Here is a 17,060-nt window from a genome sequence, read left to right on the forward strand (position 1 = left end):
CACCGTGCCCTCCTCTCCGGTAGTAGGCGCTGTTTGTTTCTATCAGACTGAATGCACACTGCTTGCTGCAGGGCCCTTTAACACAACTCACATGGAACTCCTGGCCGGTTCTGCCCCGCGTGCTGGCAGTTGAAGCCCTAACGGACCAGACCGAGCTGGGGGCTCGAATCTGTCAGACTCTCTTTGGGCTTGATAACTTCACACGTATCCGATTTTTTAAAGTGAATCTTCACAGCTAACACATAAGCTAGCGATTAGACCTGCTCACAGAGGCTCTGTTTACATATCTGACAGCTGTAACATAACTTGAGACGCCGTCGGTAACCTCACCGCGAAGGATAACTCGTTAACCTAGCCCGGTTTATTAGAAATAGTAACGTTAACGGTCACAACAGGTTATCTGAGTCTGGTAACTCCGAGCTGTCGAGATGACACAGGAACTCGAGCAAATTCTTTCACAGCTGACCCAGCCTGACAATGCTGTCATACAGCAGGTAACACCAAATATAACTTTTCTTCAAGTTAGCATCACTAGTTTGTCAGGCAGAAGACAACTAACGGTTATCGCTTTAAGCTAGCTAACCTAGCTAAGTTAACGTGTGGTGTCAACGGCTAGCTAGCTGTCAGTTGGTCATCAGCACCACTGCTCTAACGTTACTTAACTTCAGTCTGTCAGTTGGGTAGTTAAGTTAACTGAAACTCCTTTTGAAAAGGGGAAAATTGAGGGTTGGGGTTTGACTCATCTGGCTGTATGTTGTTAGATTGATGCCCTGTGATTGCTACAACAATGTAGTTTGTAGCAGCCTGTCTAACTTGGTGAGACCTCTTTTGTCCCCTCTCAGGCCACCGCCCAGCTCAAACAGGCTTTCAAAGACCCAGCCATTATACCGGCCCTGTGTGCTGTCATGAGTGGATCCCAAAACCCTCAGGTATTGTGTGTGTGTGTGTGAGAGAGAGAGTGAGAGAATTGTTTTATCCTATGGGATTAGCATAATTTGCAGCATGACTGTGTGTATGTGAGATAGTGTCTGGGAAATACTGTCCCTATGGGCTTTCGTCTATGTGAGTTTACACACACCATAAGTTGCAACCTAGATCAGTGGTTCCTAATTGATGGGTTGCGGGTCCATTCTGAATGGACCGCAAGTGACTTGCTAACATATCAACTTTGTAAAAAACACACATTATTTTTAAGTACAGTGGCCAAATGCAAGTATGAAGCTGAATATATTAAACTCTGTGGACCTTGAACTAATGACGAAGGAGAAATCTGGACCCTGTGACTGAACCAGTTTGGAACCACTGACCGAGACACATCATCAGTGTTGTAACCTGGGGGCATCGGGTGTTTCACGTCTTTCAACATCATACACCCTCGCCCAAGAGACCCACACAGGGTTGATCAGACCCTGGCCTGTGTGTAGGTAGCTTGTATGGTCCATGGATCACCCCTTATGATCCACAGCCATCTTGATGCCCTCTCGGCAGCATCAGTGATGTTCCTGATGGCATTCTTGCTTCGCAGTCCTCTGATCCCCAGCAACTGAAGGGCTCTGTAGACTGACTGTTAACATGAAATCTTTTCCTGATATTACCCCTTAGATCCGCCAGTCAGCTGCAGTGATGCTGAGGTTGAGAGTGAAGAAACACTGGAAGAAGATAAGCCCTAATGATAGAGAGAGGTTTGCTCATTTCTTCTCATTGAAAAATTGTACACTTTCATAACACTACACCCAGCTGTTAAATTAAGTTGAAAATAAGTTGAATTGTTATGTTTTCCTTCAATCATGCAGCCTTAAAGCAGTGGTGTTACAAACCTTCATGCAAGAAACAGAGTAAGTAATTCACAATGACCCAAATCTTATATGCTGTAAATGACACTGACACATAAGATATTGCCTCAAATGTGTATGGCTACATGTAGCCAATACACATGTGAAATGTCATGAATGAGCCTAGCCTCTTTGTACATGTCTATGTATCTCTGTTTTGCAGGCACACAGTGCAGCACTCGCTGTCCCAACTGTGTGCAGTGATGGTTAAACATGAGACACCAGACCGCTGGCCTGCCCTACTGCAGCTCCTCAATGAATCCACCAAGAGCAGCAACCCTCATGACAGACAGGTATGGGGCTCATGGAACACCTAGAATTAAGATAAGGTTAAAAGAGCTGTGGTTACAGATTGGTGTTTTTATGTTTTCAGTTATTTGTTCAGAGTTGTTTTAAAGTTGAAGATGATCATGGAATATGACTGCTCTTCTGTCTAACAGGTTGGCCTCCTGCTGCTGAATAAGGTGATGGAGTCCAACCCTGAGTCTTTCAAGCCTCACTACTGCCAGCTGCTAACGCTGTTCAGTACTGTACTGCAGGACCACAGCAACCCAACAGCCTTGTACTACTGCATCCTCACCCTCACAGCCATAACTGCATACACAGGCACAGAAGAGATGGTGAGGCTGTGTAACAGTTTTAACTTTGACATTTGGCAGGAACAATTTTTCAAATAGTATAAAGATGAAGATAGATTTATACACTTTATAATGACTGAAGTGACATTTTGCTGCCCCACAGAACCAGATGCGTTCCATCATCCCCAGTCTCATTGTTGCTCTGAAACACCTCATCAAGGCAGATCAGGTAAGTTCTAATATGTTGAAGTTATTTTTTTAAAGTCATGCTTTTTATGTTGCCAGTTAAATGCATTTAAGAATATGGATGAATCTGACCTCTAAAATTATTGGGTATATATGTGTCTGCACAGGACCAAGCCAGTGAGGCCATGGAGGTGTTTAATGAGCTCATGGAGAGTGAGGTGTCCATCATCGTCCCTCATGTTACTGACATTGTCCGCTTCTGCTTGGAGGTCTGAAGTTCATTTTAATTTCAGAACTGACAAATCATTTTTGTTATCTGAATACTCAAATGATAATACATGAGAATTATGATAACATATGTACATTATTAATGTTGGGGTTTTTTTTTTCTCAGGTGGGCAGTGATACCACACTGTGTGACTCTCTGCGGGTGAAAGCACTCTCTTGTATTGCCTTCCTCATCAAGCTGAAGAGCAAGGTAAAGTTACCTAACAGCTATCATAAATAAATGACTTATAACTGTCCTTCAGTTTATAATGATAAACAAGGATCAAGAACAGCACAACAACAACAAGTATCTGTAGTATCTGTGATTACGTTGCATCTCAATCCTACTGGATCTGATATTCTTCCGAGGGGCCAGTGGGCAGCTGTCCCTCAGTCTAGTTTTGAAAGGTAAAGCTTTATATGCATAGATGGGTGTCGTAGGACATGACACAGCTATTTCTTTTACCGTGGTAGGCATAAATTTTCCCTGTGCACTTACTATGAATGAATATATTTTTCCCTGTTTCAGGAAAACGAACTTCTTTTAATTGTCTTTTAAATTTCTTAATCTAAATTTGGGGGAAAATAATAATTCTCTTGTTTTATGGTTGGTGGAGTATACATTTCAGAAGTATAGATGAAGCAAAAGATATAAACTGCATGCTTTATTAATCTAAATATGTATTATTTCCGTGTAAACAAAAATGTGCAGGACTCCTAGGTTTGCAAATTTCCATTTCTTTTCTTTACCTTTCTGGCTAACAAAAGATGGAAGATTAATGCTTTTTGGCTTCCTGCCTAACTACATGCAGTATCAGCTGGCTTGTTCAGAAACAAAGTGTTTGGCTTAGTTATTTTATATCAACTAAATAAAAAATTCCACCTAAATTTCTCTGCTTTTTAGACGGTGCTGAAGCAAAAGCTGCTGAACCCCATCCTGCAAGCCATTTTCCCTGTGCTGATAGCAGCTCCTCCACCTGGTGAGCAGGACCCAGAGGATGAGGAGGATGACAGTGGAGATGGCACAGACAATGACAATCCCAAACACTGTGCGGCTCAGGTAGGGGAAAGTTATTGGTGCTGATGTACAATGTGTTCCTCCTTTGTGTAAGAAAATGTACTTTGCAATAGCTTTAGTAGATTCACTGTAGAGTTGCAACGAAGATTACACTTGACAAATTATTTTTGTTAAATTTCCAGATTATTGACACTATGGCACTCCATATGCCCCCAGAGAAACTGTTTCAACATCTGGTAAGTCATCTGAATTTTGATGTAAACAACACTAGATTTGTAATGGTATAGTGAATTATATTCAGCTGTTTTTGTTTGGCTCTTGATTAATATTTATAAAAAACATTGTGCATTTAAATGACTAGATGTGATGAGCTGCCTCTTGACAATGTGTGATATTGTGTAACTTGTGTTTTAGATACCCCTCACCCAGACCTGCCTTGCCAGTGAAGACCCCTATCAGAAAAAGGGGGGTCTGATGTGTCTTGCCGTGCTGGCTGAAGGATGTGCCGACCACATACGCACCAAGTATGTCCAGTTGTGTCTTCTCTTTTTTAGAATTTATTTATTATTCATGACAGCACACCCATATTCTTGTTGAAGGGTAGTCTGTTGGCTGACTGATAGTCACCAGCACTTGAGTATATTCACCTTTTTGTCTCTATCTGTTAGGATGCTGTCATCAGTGCTGCAGACAGTGTGCCAGAGTCTTTCTGATAGTAATCAGGTGGTACGCAGTGCAGGCCTTTTTGCCCTGGGGCAGTTCTCTGAACATTTACAGGTGAGTGGAAACAGCAACATGTACATACATTTCTTTTTATTCGCTTAGACTTGTGTTGCTTGATTATACTTTTAAGGTAGATCGTTTATAAATAGATATTGTTATTTCTACTATTCTCAAAGATTTTGATATTTTAAAACCATTAAATGCTCACAGTTCAAACTTGGGACTGTGTATGTGGGAGTGGATAGAGATTGCAGTTTAATATCACATTTCTTGGCACTGACTCACTTTGATACAGAGTACTGCTTAAATAATAAAGTTATACAAATATAAATAAAGTTGTAGTTTTACTGATTGCAATCACTCTTATTATTATGGTATGGTATTTCTGTTGTTAATTTTGGTTTTCACTGATCCATCTCAGCCTGAAGTGAGCAAATACTGTGCAGAGTTGATGCCTTTGTTGCTGGGCTACCTTTCTTCATTGAACGAGGCTAAGGTCGGCCATGTCACTAAGGCCTTTTATGCTCTGGAGAACTTCATGGAAAACCTAGGTAAGCTGAAAACAGGTTCACACAGTGACTGACACTGTAGAACCTGCATACCTTGCCCTCTGCAAGAGGAAACAGGACACTTCCACAAACAACAATTTTCCTGATATTAATTTTAAAAACACAGCTTTCCAGTAAATCTGTAAGAAACTAACTAACTAACTAACTAACAAATACCACAGGGTACTTCATGATCCAAACTTGTTTTATTTGAGTCATTCAGGTGATTTGGTATTAAAAAGGTTCCATCATACATTTTACTCGATTTAATGTTATAATTAATCATGACTTTGTCATCTAAAGTTTTTGGAACAGGATCTACATTATTTTTTGCTAAACAGGAGCAGATATTGAGCCCTACCTACCCACCCTGATGGACACCATGTTGTCTGCCCTCAACAACACTGAAAACCTCAAGATAAAAGAGCTCGCCGTGTCTGCCATAGGGGCCATAGGTAAGAAACACTCATAGATTAGTCCAAAGACCTGCACAAGAAAATGATTATGCAAATTTTCTGGTTTACTATGTAAGCTACAGGTTAAACTTCTTATCTGGGTTTAGTTCAGTTTTCTTCAAATGAAGATTTTCACAGTCAACATAATAGTATTACTTGCACCACTTTGCAAGTCATTTAGCTTGGGGTTGTATTTCTGATTTGGGGAGCTGAGGGAGAGAGAGAGCAGTTTTAAATTTTAGCCAAACAATAAGCCAAGTAATTTCTGACTGAAGAGGTGCTACTCAATAAAACCATTAAGTACAGTTGATGTAATGTTAACCTGCAAAGACTTGGTTCATTAAGACACAAAAAAATGTTGTTGGTGTTTGGATTTAAAGTGAAGTGACCCAGGCCCCATTGTGAATCACTGTCTTATCAGCCAATGCTGCCAAAGAGCTGCTGGTTCCCTACTTCCCTCCAGTTATTGAAAGTCTGAAGGGCTTCCTCACCACTACCACAGAGGAAATGAGGTCCCTGCAAACTCAGTCCTTGGGTAGGTACTGTAAACCACAGAGATCTGTAAAGAGAAAGTAAGAAGTTGTGATATTGGTATATTCAGAGCAAAACATTTTCCCACTTAACCCTGGTGCCATCTTGTTATACTTAAGTCTTATGATTATGTAGTTCTTGTTTTACTCTGTTAAGGAAACAAAAATTGCATATAAGTTAATACTAAACTCATCATCGTGAATGAATGGATGTTGATCATCTTGTGTTGTTGCGGTTAGATACTCTCTCTGTGCTGGCCCGTACCATCGGCAAAGATGTCTTCAGTCCTCTTGCTGCAGAGTGCGTTCAGCTGGGCCTCAACCTCACTGACACCATTGATGACCCTGACTTGAGACGCTGCACGTATGTTACTTAGTGTGTGTGTGTGTGTGTGTGTGTGAGAATGTTTTGGGGGTTTTTGTTTTGTTTTGTTTCCACTCAGTTAAAAAAATAAAACTACATACATATCTTTCTTTACAGACTTGAGTATACACATCATTGTTACTATTTAAAGACAAAACAAGTAGTATATAATTGCCAAAAAAATCATTCTAAATGTCCTGTTGTTTTCTGTAACCTTAACTTCACCTCTCTCCGTGGTTCCACCCATCAGGTACAGTCTGTACTCTGCTGTATCCACAGTCAGCCCAGAGTGCCTGACTCCTCACCTCACTGCCATTACAACAGTCATGTTGCTCGCCCTCAAGTCTAATGAAGGCATTACGGTATAAAGCACACAAACAACACTCTGAAACCTACACGCTATTCCTAATAAAAATAACAGTGATGCAGCATTTCACTTTTCATCTTCCTCGGCCCTCCTTCTCAGGCACACCTTGAGGAGGACAAGACATTTGTCCTGCTGGATGACGACGACGACGACGATGCAGAAGAGAAAGATGTGGATTTTCTGGAAGATGAGCCTGAGACGGATATCCATGATGTTGCAGGGTAGGGGTCCACACATGTACACACACACACACACACACACACACACACACACATACACATACATACATATATATATATATTTACTACCTCTGCTGAGCAAAAGACTGCTCTAACTCTGTCTATCCATCTCTCAGGTTCAGTGTGGAAAACGCCTACATTGATGAGAAGGAGGACGCCTGTGATGCACTGGGAGAGATTGCCTTCAGCACTGGGTAACATAGATATTTATAAAGGATCTAGTCTCAGTATTTCTTCGCATAATGTTTCTTTTATTTCTCTTCCAGTCTGACTCTCCTCTCAGAAACTTTATTACAACAAGTCATTAGAGTCATATATGTGCAGTTATGTCCCAAATTCTATTTTTGTAGGTAATGATGTTGAATATTTTTTAATATATTTTCTTTCTTATTTACTGGTTTTACTGAATTTATTTATTGAATAGCTTGTTACACCAGCATTATGTCACACATTCCTTGTTTGCATACCTTTGTATATATTAATGTCTGTTGCTATGGTATCCCCTGACAGTGCTGCCTTCCAGCCCTTCCTGGAGTCCAGTTTCCAGCAGGTTTATGAGATGAGAGATGTAAGTCACTCTGGCTGGCTGGTCGGCCCAATCATCCGTCTTCTGTCTAATGTGCTGTGAAGGGCACTTTGTGGTCTGTGTTTGTGCGTACATTGTGTCACCCCAGGTTTGTGTCTGTTTGTAAATGGAAGTGTCTGTTGGTAGATTGATAATGCAACTCTTGAACTCTTATCATGTCATTATCTTAAGTTAGTTGTAAATGATATAAAGCGCAGTTACTTGAAATTAGTCATCTGTAAATCTCTAAGTCAGGGTCAACTTTCAAGTAGTTCCACTGGTCATAGTAGGGATTTAGTGTCTTGTTTAGCAACACTTCTCAATAACAGAGGCTTGGTCTCTCATGACCCCATAAATCTGTCATTTTGTATCTGTGTGCTGGGGTGCATGTTTACTTTATTTACCAGTACCCATCGTGCTGTAACTTGATGCTTTTTTTGTATCCTCCCACACTTCCCTCCCTCCCTAGTTTCCCCATGAGGATGTCCGCAGGGCAGCATTTGGAGCCATGGGCCAGTTTTGTCGAGCTCAGCATCAAGTGTGGAAGGAGAATACCACCGAGGCCAACCACCAGGGTAAAGCCTCTCTTATCAGGAACTCTACACTGCTGTTGCTCCTTTCAGGAAATACAGAAATTGGCAGTGCTGCTTTCTGTTGAAGTGGGGATTAGTAATTAGCTACATCGAGGGACAAGAAACAAGTGGGCTCTAAGCAGATGTATAGTATACTGTAATGTTATATACAATTACAAACATTAATCGAGAGGCCAGTTAACTTAGTTTTTTCAGACTGTGGCAAACATGAATCAATGCAGTTGCCTTTATCTAATCTTAACTTTATTCCTCTTCATTTCCAAACATCTTGTTTCCCTCTCTCAGCCCTGCTGAAGTTGCTGGATGTGGTCCTTCCTTGCTTTGTGGAAACAGTGCGAACAGAGCAAGAGCGCCAGGTCGTGATGGGTATTCTGGAAACCATGAACAATGTCATGAAGTCATGCAAGGAGGAAGCTTTCAAAAACCCCTCACGCCTTCAGGAGATCAGCCACGTCATCCGTGATGTGCTCAAGAAAAAGGTGAGATAGTTGAGACTGATGAGTATGGGGTGATGGCTTTGTTTGTTAAAACTGAGGTCACTAAAGTAATTTAACAGTAGTGATAATTCCTAGGTGGAAGTTATACTAGTATCCCTTCACCATTGTTTCTCTTTCTCTTCAGACCGTTTGTCAGGACGGTGGTGGGGATGAAGCCGATGATNAAAAATTTAATCTTTATGACACTTAAATACAATTTGCATAATAATTTGGAACGCAGTGTAGTATCCCTTCACCATTGTTTCTCTTTCTCTTCAGACCGTTTGTCAGGACGGTGGTGGGGATGAAGCCGATGATGAAGACCAGCAGGTTAGTTGCTCTCTTGCTCAAATCAGACTCACAGTCATGAACATTATAGTCCTTAAATCTGCACATACAAGTGATCTATTCTTGAGTGACAATACATCAGAGCAGTCAGATTTATGTACTTATAAATATGAATTGACATTATTGCGGAGACATGATGTCAATTTATTTCTTGGAAAAGTAAATGGAAAAAAACCTAGGACTGTTAATGCAAGAGTTCAGATTTATTCTGCCGCCATGTTAAAGTGTATGACCTCACATTACACTGATGCAGTCAAAACAAAAACATCCACCAAACTGCCTGCTATATAGATATTGAAAAAAAATCCAAATATTGATGGATATAGATACAGAATATAAAGATATTTAATCAGAGATTGCTTTTTTTACCCATTATTTCCTAACTTCTGTGTCAACATCACTGTCCATTCACTCAATGTGTTTTTTGTTGATGTGCTGTCTGGTTCAGGCGGAGTATGATGCCATGCTCCTGGAGTTTGCTGGGGAGGGAATTCCTCTGCTGGCCTCTTCTGTGCCTGCAGACAAATTTGCCCCTTTCATCAACGATCTGCTGCCTCTCATCATGAGCAAAGCTGTGAGTCCAGACCTACTGACAACAACCGCAGTACCACAGAAGTCTTATTTACTCAAACCCATTTTCTTAACTCGAAGTTATCCTAGTCCTGTCATGTAGTGATGCTTATTTCTTACAGAAAACTCTTTCCAACTACAAGTTCATTTTCAGAGACCGAACTTTGACTCAAAGATTAATTGCTTAAAAACAAAATGTAAAAATAATTGAAACAAGTTGAATTTGTGCCAGGAACAAAGCTCCCTGCACAGTTCAGCAGTATTCAGGACAAGCAGATGATCTAAGTGACAAAAAAGTAACTTACTTTCTGTATCTATGAAGTTCTTTACATTTTTTAAACAAGCTCATTTTTACTGAGTGAATTCTTAACTACAGCAAGAATTAGTGAAGGACTGGGGTAGGATCACAATTTTATAATGCGACAGTCCTTTGATATTTAGCCAAGGTGTATCACAAAAAGTATGGCATCTGATGTGTCCATTTTGGTCAGTGTCACACTAATTCATTTTTTTTTCCCATCTCAAAAGAAATCCACATGCACTGTGGCAGACCGGTCTTTCTCTGTGGGTACAATCGGAGAGATCCTGCAGGCCCTTGTGAGTGTGCCTGGGGGCCAGGGACTGGCAGGCCGACTGTCCAACCGTTTGCTTCCTGTGCTGGTTGCTGGAGTGAGGGACAGTGATCCTGAGGTTCGCAACAACAGTGTGTTCGGACTTGGATGTCTGGCTCAGGCAGCTGGACCCATCTGTGTATCGTATCCTTCTTACTTTTGTGTGTGTGTTTTTGTGAGTGTGTGTGTGTGTGTTAATGCAAAATTTAAAAACATCACATGCAGCTGTTCCTTAGTGAAGTGTGTTCCAGAGACTATCCCATGATGCTGTCTGTGTTTTCCAACATGCTGACCAAAGAGTCAGACCTCAGGGTGATTGACAACCTGTGTGCTGCCCTCTGCAGGATGATCATGAGCAATGTGGATTGTGTCCCTCTTGAGCAGGTATGTTTACAGCGTACACCTCTCCACTGCAAGTAATTGTAACTGCTGACAACATTTTCACAAGCATTAAATTCACCATAAACTGGAATAACAACAGACATGATGTGCTGTGTAACAGGTTATGCCTGCTATGGTGGCTCGTCTTCCCCTCAAGGAGGACATGGAGGAGAACAAGACAGTGTTCAGCTGCCTGGCTATGCTCTACAGACACAGTCCTGCTCTGGTACAGTACAAACACAATGAACATCTGGCAATGCAATCCCTGTGTACAAGGAATGGCACTCAAGCTAGTTACGACACTAAAATTACTGTCTGTCCACATGTGGTCAAGAAAATGTGATTATTTCCTTTAAGAAAACTATATCAGCAGTTTTGTTTGAATGGCATATTCAGGCTAATTTGTGGTGACAGATTAATTTGCATTGGTGCAAGCATCATGGTACATTAATTAGTACAATTTGTCTTTCAAGGCTTCTTTTCATTCCTGAAGTGGGTTACATATTGTAACGTTGAGATTTTCTCAATAAAAGAAAGTTGTAAAACAAGGATGTTAGTGACAAACACAAGCAGAAAGAGATAGGTCAACATCATTGAGGGTGGAGCAACTTCAAATGTTAAAAATGATCCCTATGTATGCTTGGTATGGACCACCATCAGACCAATTTATCAATCATTTTATTATGTTTTATAAAGTATAACTACAGCATATGCATGCATACAGCTTATTCAAACTCTATATCACACAATCCTAAAGAATCTAGACAATCGCAGCAATTTAACAAAGACAGAGATGACAACATTTTGATTCAGAACAATCGGTTATAACAAACATCAGATGCTTTAGTTGTAATCCGGACAATGTGTGGTATCTCAGACATTGTGAGATTTGGTGTATCGATGTGTATGGCAATATTTAACATTGTTCCATAGTCATTTTTAATGTTTTTTTTCTTCTTTCAGATTGTGAAGCTAATGAAGCCCATAGTTGCAGCTTCCAGTCATGTCCTTGGCAACAATAACGTTGATATAGGTAAAGATTTCTTTGGTAACAGGCAGCATTTTCAGTGGCTTGTTTTCTTAGATTGCACTGAAAGAGGCACCAACTTAAACTGAACAGAATGCTTGATGCTTAGTGTTTAAGCTATTTGTGCATCTGAAGTTATTGAAAGACAAAGCTAACACACTCTTTTCCCCTCACTGGGTTTAATGTTTCCCCTCACTGAACATCCCCAGTCTGTCACTGCAGCGTTCTGCTGTGATACTGCTGTTTTACTAATCTGTCTTCAGTGTATTTCTGTCATCCCAAAAGTCTTACTTTGTCTCTCCTCCACAGAAACCCAGAACACTTTGGTCATGCTGATCAAAGAATTTGCCCAGCAACACTCTGCAGACTTCCAAGCAGCTGTGACACCACTTCCCAGAGAGCAGCAGGCCAAACTTAGTGCAGCCATCTCTGCCTCGTAGCCCGCACACATCCTTCCACTCTTGCGTGAAAGCCAGCCAAAACAAGGAATTTTTATACTGTAGGTGGAAAATGGGACAGTTATTTGTGACGACCCAAATTGATCTAATTGATCTACAGCACTTCAACCATTCTACTAATTATTATTGCATTCAACAGTTATGCCTCTGAGCATTAACTTTTAATTTATTTGCATGCTTTGCTTTGTTGAAGTTTTATTATTTTAAGACTTACGGTTTACCATCCTGTGTCGTTACCATTGTATTTTGTTTTCCTGTTATTCCTGTTAAGTGCTACTGTTAATTGCTACTGTCCCTGTTCTGCCACTGTTTGGACTGACTTCTGGCTTTGCTATCAGAGTGTGAAGCAATGAATTTGATCTCCATTGATCTACAATGTAATTATTTTGTTCCAACCTCCCAGCGTTAGCCGATGGACTTTAAACTTTTGATTTAAATTTCTGCATTGCCTCTCAGAGATTTATCAGCTGCTTACAAAGGGCTCTCTCATGGCCCAGCAGTGCAGCAGTGTGTTGTGTGAGCTGTGGCAGAAATTCAACAGTGAGAGCCCCCAGAGATCACTGACTAAATGGACACACTGAACTAATAGGTCACACTCAGTTGTTATAAAAAGAACAGCACTTGCATCACCGTCGATATACTGTTAATGCTTATAGCAGCTCAGTCTGTGTCTGTATGCAGCAGTACCCAGTCCATCTATTGGTGCTATGTCTGGTCAGCCTGTTAAAATCTATTCAAAGTATCCTATTACACATATTTGACAAGTGCAAGAGATTTTTTACAAATGCTACAAAAATTTAACAAGATGCTTCAATGCTGGCAAGTTTCGCCATGCAGTTAATGTCAAGCCATTCAACCTTGCCTCAGTGTAGAAAGGCAGACTGACGACACTTTGAATCCTCTAAATAAATGCAAACCTGCATCTTGGAATCAAAATGTAGTTAAAAAAGTGCTTTGCTGTGGGCTAGTTGAACATGTATGTTAGCCTAAATGGCTAGCTTGTTGATTCACATTAAACTGCACTCTGTTTTGGATGATAGCTGACTCTTTGTTGCTCTTCAGATCTCCCGTTGTCCCTGGGCCTCAGTAAAGTCAGGCTGCTGGTTTTCCATGTCCAACGCCATAGTCATCTTCACTGGTGTCAGCCCATCCTCTCCTGGCAGACAGACAGAGAGGTCTTTTTTAAACGCATGTTAAATCCCTCACTTAAAATCACATAGATATATCAGTATGTGCTAATGATGAGGGAGACAAATACCACACATGGACAAGAAACAGCCCTGTCAAGGTGTAAACACAGCACAACTGCTCAGATACGACGTCTATGATTATTATTAGTGTCTCTATATCTGCAGGTTGCCCGTTTTTATACTGTTGTCAGACATAATCGTTAGCTTGCTTTGTCACAATAACCAGCCTTTTCTGCACAGAGGTCATTCTGTTACTCACAGAGAGAAATAAATGGCCATTGGTGGGGACAAGTCAAACTGATTTTCACAAATTCCCAATAGCATTGAAGCTTTATCCAGACTGTGATGTAATGTTTACGATGATCTCATTTCAGTGCCCAAGGCTCTGGCACACTGCTGTGATCTACATCAGCCTGACGGTTCACCCGTTCTCTGAGAGGTCACTGCAGACTGTGTCACAGCTGAGTGATTTTTGGTTGTGCACATACAGAAACAAATCCTCCATAATGAGATGAATATGAGTGAACACAGATGATGAGGAAAAATTTCAATCTAGTAACCCTCAGAACTGACAGTAACAGCAACATAAGATGCTTTAAAAAAAAGTAATATCCACACCTGTATATCTGTGTTTCCACGGCAGGATGTTCATTCCTGTGCGACAGAAGGAGCGGTCAGTGTGGGCCTCAGTGCTGTACAGGATCTCCTGGAGCTGTTTGTCTCCAGGCTTCTGAGCTTTCACTCTCACCTACAGGAGGAAACCAAAATTATTTCACAACACTGCTTTGTTAGCTTCTACTTACATCAATACAAAAAAGCTCAGACGCTATCCGTCATGTTAGAGTCATACCTCAAGGATGGTGATCTCTTTCTCCTTCAGCTTCCCTGCTTTGTTCTTAACCTGGGTCTTCTTGGTGTCCACCCACACCACCCTCTCCTTCACCTCTGACCTGAACACACACACACACACACACACACACACACACACACACACACACACACACACACACACACACACACACACACACACACACACACACACGGGCACTCAAGCTTGTTGAAAAATCATGACATTGACATCAAGACTCCTCACACTGAAAGCAGACTCACTCTTGGATGCCCAGGTCGGCCAGTGTGGTGTCCAGGAAGGGGAACGGCTGGTGTGCTGGGTCAGGCTGCACCTGTATGGGCAGCGTCACAGACATGGGGATGTCCCACTCCAGTTCAACACGCACCAGCTTGCCGCGTGTCCCAGGGGACTCCCTGTCTGCTGGACTGTCAGGTACTCTGTTGGCCTGCTCCACATTGGCCTCTCCCTCCTCCAGGCTTTTTGTCTCGTCTGCTGCCAGCTTGACTTTGTGATCGCTATCTCAGAAGAAGAATGTGATGTATCCCTCGCCTTTGCTTGTATGATCTGTGCTTATCTCTTTGACTGATGCTCGGCGTCTGCACCGTGTTGCTGCTCTCTGCTCTCCTCCTCCTCTGGGCTGGTGATTCAGAGCTCTGCCTCTTCTGACGATGAAGGCCTCTGGAAAGTTTGAGTGTGTGTGCGTCTAATGCATACAGACTTGAGCACAGCCCTCCTGGCTGATATAAGCAGGCAGTGTGAATGTGTGTTATGTGTCACTCAGATGTTAGGTTTATTACACTGTCAGGGCGGTGATGGACGGGTGGTGGTGTTTGTACTGCCGGCTGTCTTTGTGGATTATCAGTCTGACCGGGCTTTGGTGAAGTCAGTGTTTAGTTGAGCATGTTTTGACTGAATGTAGGAAGAATGTGGCCTGAAGTGCTTCATGTCTGGGATGAAAAATTAAGAACTGAATGCTTTATGATGTAGAATTTGTAACGTATAAATTTGGTTACATGTGAACAAGCCAAGAGGTCACATCAGGTTCAGTGTGGACAACAGATTTATTACTGTGTAATGAGATGATTCTCTCCACCTCCACTCATCATCTGTCCCCCTCTCCACTCTCTCTCTCATTTCTCTGACAGTTCAGGTGAACAGGAGGGTGATGTGTGGCTCATTCACAGCACAGCGTCACATTTTCAGCTTTTGAAAAACGAGTTCTTGTTCTAACTTATAAAGGGGACACAAACATGGGGATACGTGTGTTCCCATGCTGTGGATAATGTGTGTGTTGTTCTGTACAGCAGGGATCTTTTTCCCACTAAACTAGCACTCTGGACTCAGCATGTCACATTCCAAGGGCAGCCACAATAAATCCTTCTTACGTCAGCACTGTGGTGGGATACGGATGATGCAAAGGCTTGGGAATGTATGGAGCCAAAGGGAGGTCGACTGTAAGCATCAGGTTGTGGTAGCACATGTGGGATTTTCTCCCTATTAACGTGGCTACAAACACTTAACATTGCATTGAGAATTGCTCATGTTGCTGTGTAAATAAGCAGCTGTTTTCTACCAAGTGAAAATATCCCACTGTTGGGGTCACAGCTTGTTTCTCCTGCTGTAAGGCCAAAAAGTTTCAGGTTTAACAGGTTAAATGTCGCTAAGATTTGTGCTGCTTTAAATCTTATGTGTCGACAGGCTGGATCTCTTAGTTTTTTACAAGAGCAGACATTTTGCCTCCTACCTTATGTTCAGTGCCGATAACGGAAAGATATTTGGGCCTCATCAATCAACCTTTGACCCTGTTTTCTCAGCAACATGCTGCTGTGTGTCTGTAAACACTGTGAGGTCACTCTTACATGTTGTCCTGCAGAGCCAGTGATGCAGCAGTAGTGGAAGTGGTGGCTATTAGAAGTCATTGTTTCGCAAGCCACAAGTCTTAAGTCTCTGCAATCAAGTCCCAAGTAAAGTCCCTAGTCTTAATCCTTGAGTTTTGAGTCATTAACAAGTCAAAATGAGCTCTTCACCAAATGTAATGACATTTTAACAACAGAGTAACAATATAATAAATTTACAAAAATCATCAGTGTTTTTTAAAATTTGTATTTATTTGTTAAGTTTGTTTGAAGTTGTTGCAACTCTGTAATTTCTGACCCGTGCGTTTTACATGTAATTGGTGTAGTTTTGTGCATGAAAGAAATTATCTTTGGTATCATTTATTTTCTAACTGGCGCACAGTAATCTAACATTATGTTTTCATGCTTTTCTCTTGCAACTTGACTGGATGCTGTCGGATTGGGTCAAACAAAGTGGATCTGGGGAATTAAAGGGGAACACCATCTAAATTATGTATTCCAGTATGTTATTTCCACGGCCTTGGAAAGTTCAATCACTATTTGTGAACATGAGCAACTCTCTCTCAAAGCACCAGACGAGTAAGTTGCAAACTTGTGATGTCATAGCGTATAAAGTCTGGAGCTGCTTCAGTGAATGGGAGACTGATTCGTGGACCCATTAATACCCAGATGAGCTTTATTCTCTTGAGGAAAATGTACTCATATATTCAGAACACTCCCCTGGGTGCTCTGTGTCGCCTGTATGATCTTTCCCACTTCATTGTCCATGGAGCAGCTCCAGGCTTTATACCCTATGACATCACAAAGTTGAGTTTTAGCCCTCTAGTTTTTGGATTTGGGAGAGAGTTGTTCATGTTAACTAATATTTTGGACTGTCTTAGACCACAGGATTAACATGTATGAATTTTGAAAACGGGCGTAGTTCCTGAGTGTCCCAAATGTCGACTTGCTGGGAACAAAAAGCATTGATGTTTGTTGATTGAAGAAATGAAGGGAAATAAATTCATTCATGACATAATCTTTGAGCT

The 17,060-nt window shown here is 41.4% G+C and overlaps 2 protein-coding genes across 2 annotated transcripts; one reads left to right on the forward strand and one right to left on the reverse strand.

Annotated features, from left to right (window-relative positions):
• The first annotated feature begins 86 nt into the window (after nucleotides 1-86).
• ipo4 (importin 4) lies at nucleotides 87-13,173 on the forward strand. The gene is made up of 30 exons (XM_050056768.1): nucleotides 87-494; nucleotides 843-929; nucleotides 1,603-1,682; nucleotides 1,794-1,835; nucleotides 1,996-2,125; nucleotides 2,273-2,452; nucleotides 2,574-2,639; nucleotides 2,764-2,865; nucleotides 2,991-3,074; nucleotides 3,768-3,923; nucleotides 4,064-4,117; nucleotides 4,296-4,405; nucleotides 4,550-4,658; nucleotides 5,026-5,155; nucleotides 5,494-5,607; nucleotides 6,029-6,142; nucleotides 6,378-6,501; nucleotides 6,752-6,863; nucleotides 6,968-7,089; nucleotides 7,224-7,301; nucleotides 7,618-7,675; nucleotides 8,142-8,247; nucleotides 8,551-8,744; nucleotides 9,021-9,071; nucleotides 9,538-9,663; nucleotides 10,188-10,414; nucleotides 10,522-10,654; nucleotides 10,773-10,877; nucleotides 11,615-11,684; nucleotides 11,988-13,173. Exons 1-30 carry the CDS (start codon nucleotides 429-431, stop codon nucleotides 12,116-12,118), a joined length of 3,261 nt encoding a protein of 1,086 aa, XP_049912725.1. The 5' UTR covers nucleotides 87-428; the 3' UTR covers nucleotides 12,119-13,173.
• si:ch211-196f5.2 (uncharacterized protein LOC556372 homolog) lies at nucleotides 13,156-16,857 on the reverse strand. Its single transcript, XM_050056769.1, has 4 exons — nucleotides 14,437-16,857; nucleotides 14,177-14,276; nucleotides 13,945-14,074; nucleotides 13,156-13,292 (listed from the first exon to the last, which is right to left on the reverse strand). Exons 1-4 carry the CDS (start codon nucleotides 14,529-14,531, stop codon nucleotides 13,195-13,197), a joined length of 423 nt encoding a protein of 140 aa, XP_049912726.1. The 5' UTR covers nucleotides 14,532-16,857; the 3' UTR covers nucleotides 13,156-13,194.
• Nucleotides 16,858-17,060: the final 203 nt, after the last annotated feature.

The sequence above is a fragment of the Epinephelus moara genome, chromosome 11 (genome assembly GCF_006386435.1).
Source record: "Epinephelus moara isolate mb chromosome 11, YSFRI_EMoa_1.0, whole genome shotgun sequence".
Taxonomy (NCBI): Eukaryota; Metazoa; Chordata; class Actinopteri; order Perciformes; family Serranidae; genus Epinephelus; species Epinephelus moara.

What these genes read in the sequence shown, in the direction of transcription:
- ipo4 (XM_050056768.1), top strand. Translation starts at nt 429, where the DNA reads ATGACACAGGAACTCGAGCAAATTCTTTCACAGCTGACCCAGCCTGAC. An exon ending in ACCTCATCAAGGCAGATCAG is followed by an intron (nt 2,640 to 2,763) that starts GTAAGTTCTAAT and finishes GTGTCTGCACAG; the next exon opens with GACCAAGCCAGTGAGGCCAT. An exon ending in GATATCCATGATGTTGCAGG is followed by an intron (nt 7,090 to 7,223) that starts GTAGGGGTCCAC and finishes TCCATCTCTCAG; the next exon opens with GTTCAGTGTGGAAAACGCCT.
- si:ch211-196f5.2 (XM_050056769.1), bottom strand. Translation starts at nt 14,531, where the DNA reads ATGTCTGTGACGCTGCCCATACAGGTGCAGCCTGACCCAGCACACCAG. An exon ending in GCCGACCTGGGCATCCAAGA is followed by an intron (nt 14,277 to 14,436) that starts GTGAGTCTGCTT and finishes GTGTGTGTTCAG; the next exon opens with GTCAGAGGTGAAGGAGAGGG. An exon ending in GTGGAAACACAGATATACAG is followed by an intron (nt 13,293 to 13,944) that starts GTGTGGATATTA and finishes TCTGTCTGCCAG; the next exon opens with GAGAGGATGGGCTGACACCA.